This window comes from Pundamilia nyererei, unplaced genomic scaffold (genome assembly GCF_000239375.1).
Source record: "Pundamilia nyererei isolate P.nyererei 1_Seehausen unplaced genomic scaffold, PunNye1.0 scaffold00012, whole genome shotgun sequence".
Classification (NCBI taxonomy): domain Eukaryota; kingdom Metazoa; phylum Chordata; class Actinopteri; order Cichliformes; family Cichlidae; genus Pundamilia; species Pundamilia nyererei.
In genome coordinates, this window is record NW_005187413.1 from 6,599,307 (window position 1) to 6,600,755 (window position 1,449).

Sequence of the window (1,449 nt, forward strand, 5' to 3'; positions counted from 1 at the left end):
ATCTATCTATCTATCTATCTATCTATCTATCTCAACCTAACCTTTGCACCTTTGGAAAGTAGAGCAATAGAAGCTTTGGATCATGGACAAATCTGCAGCAACTGTGTGATGTTTTCATCTGAGTGTATAGCAAGAAACTTCAAAAGACTACAGTTTTCAGCAAACTTTACTCTACTAGGAATCAGCAGTGCATTTGTCGGAAAATGTTTTGTGCTTTGGATGTGGACGCTTGGAGGGACTGACTGATTTTATAGTCAGGCTGTCAGCTAGAGTTGTGTTTAGGGGATGATGGAGGTCTGTGATGTGAAAGAAGAAGATCTGCATTATCAGGATTTACTTGTTTGTTTTGTTTGTTTCATGGGAACTGTTAACGGTGAGAGAAATAGAGATTATAACCAGGATTATCCTGTAAACAAATCTTTTGTGGAAGTACTTACTGGTGCAGCGTAAACTCTGCTTATAAAGCCCCCAGATGAATTCACCACACAGGTCACACCAGGTGAGATGTGCATGACTGTATGGCTGGAAATCATGACCCACACCAGTCTCTCCTGTGTGATGACCAGAGGCCTCAATGCTGACGTTATCTCCAACCAGACGGACGACACAGTAGTGGCCGGGATGACCCAGGTTTGCAGTCGACGGGGCTACGTGGACAGCTGGAGCGGCCAGCTCGATGGGATCATTTACACTGAGATCCTGCAGCTCTATTAGCTCACATTTAGACATCCTGACCTCGATGCAGAGACGCAGATGCCAATATGTCAGCCAAGCACTTGCTGTCCATGAGCTATTGTGGGTGCATGTTGCCTTTCAAGATGAAAATATATGCACCTTTGCATGCTTTGCAAATTTATAGCGTGTGAGGCAAAAAAAAAAGGCACTGGGTCAAGATTTGATTGAGTCCACTGTGATAATGGCCTCTAAGTCCCCAGGAGCTGCAAGACAGGTAAAACAAAAATGTTAATGGATACGTTTAACATAAACATGCGTTCGGCATGTGCACTGTATGGGTTTTACGAATAAAAAAAATAAACCAAAAGATTAGTCTTTGTTATCTGATGCCAGGATAAGATTATATTAAAATGTGGGACAAGACGACAAGTATAATCCTGTACAATCCTGGGACAACTCGTGTTGTTTGTCTGTAGGACTGTGAGGCCAAACTGCATATTTAAGACAAAACATTGACACTAAAAGTGGAAAAATAGCAATTGTTGCATGCAGAAAGCACAGAGCTATGTCAGAAACAACTGGCAACTTCAGTAACAACCACATGGCTCATACTTTTTGTTGATAATTGTCAATTTACTTTGAAGAACCTGAATACATCATTCAGCTTAGACAGACAGCATGTGCACACTGCTTGCCAGTGTTGATCTCTGAGCTGCAGAAACTGATAATAATAATAATAATAATAATAATAATAATAATAATAATAATAATAAT

The 1,449-nt window shown here is 40.6% G+C and overlaps 1 protein-coding gene across 1 annotated transcript in view; it reads right to left on the reverse strand.

Moving 5' to 3' along the window:
• The window catches only part of rassf1 (Ras association domain family member 1), an 8,084-nt gene extending 7,150 nt beyond the window's left edge, over positions 1-934 (reverse strand). Inside the window, exon 1 of the mRNA XM_005724716.1 lies at positions 438-934. Coding sequence (XP_005724773.1) covers positions 438-729 — 292 coding nt within the window. The 5' untranslated portion in view covers positions 730-934. The remainder of the gene's footprint in view (positions 1-437) is intronic.
• Between the last annotated feature and the right edge of the window lie 515 nt (positions 935-1,449).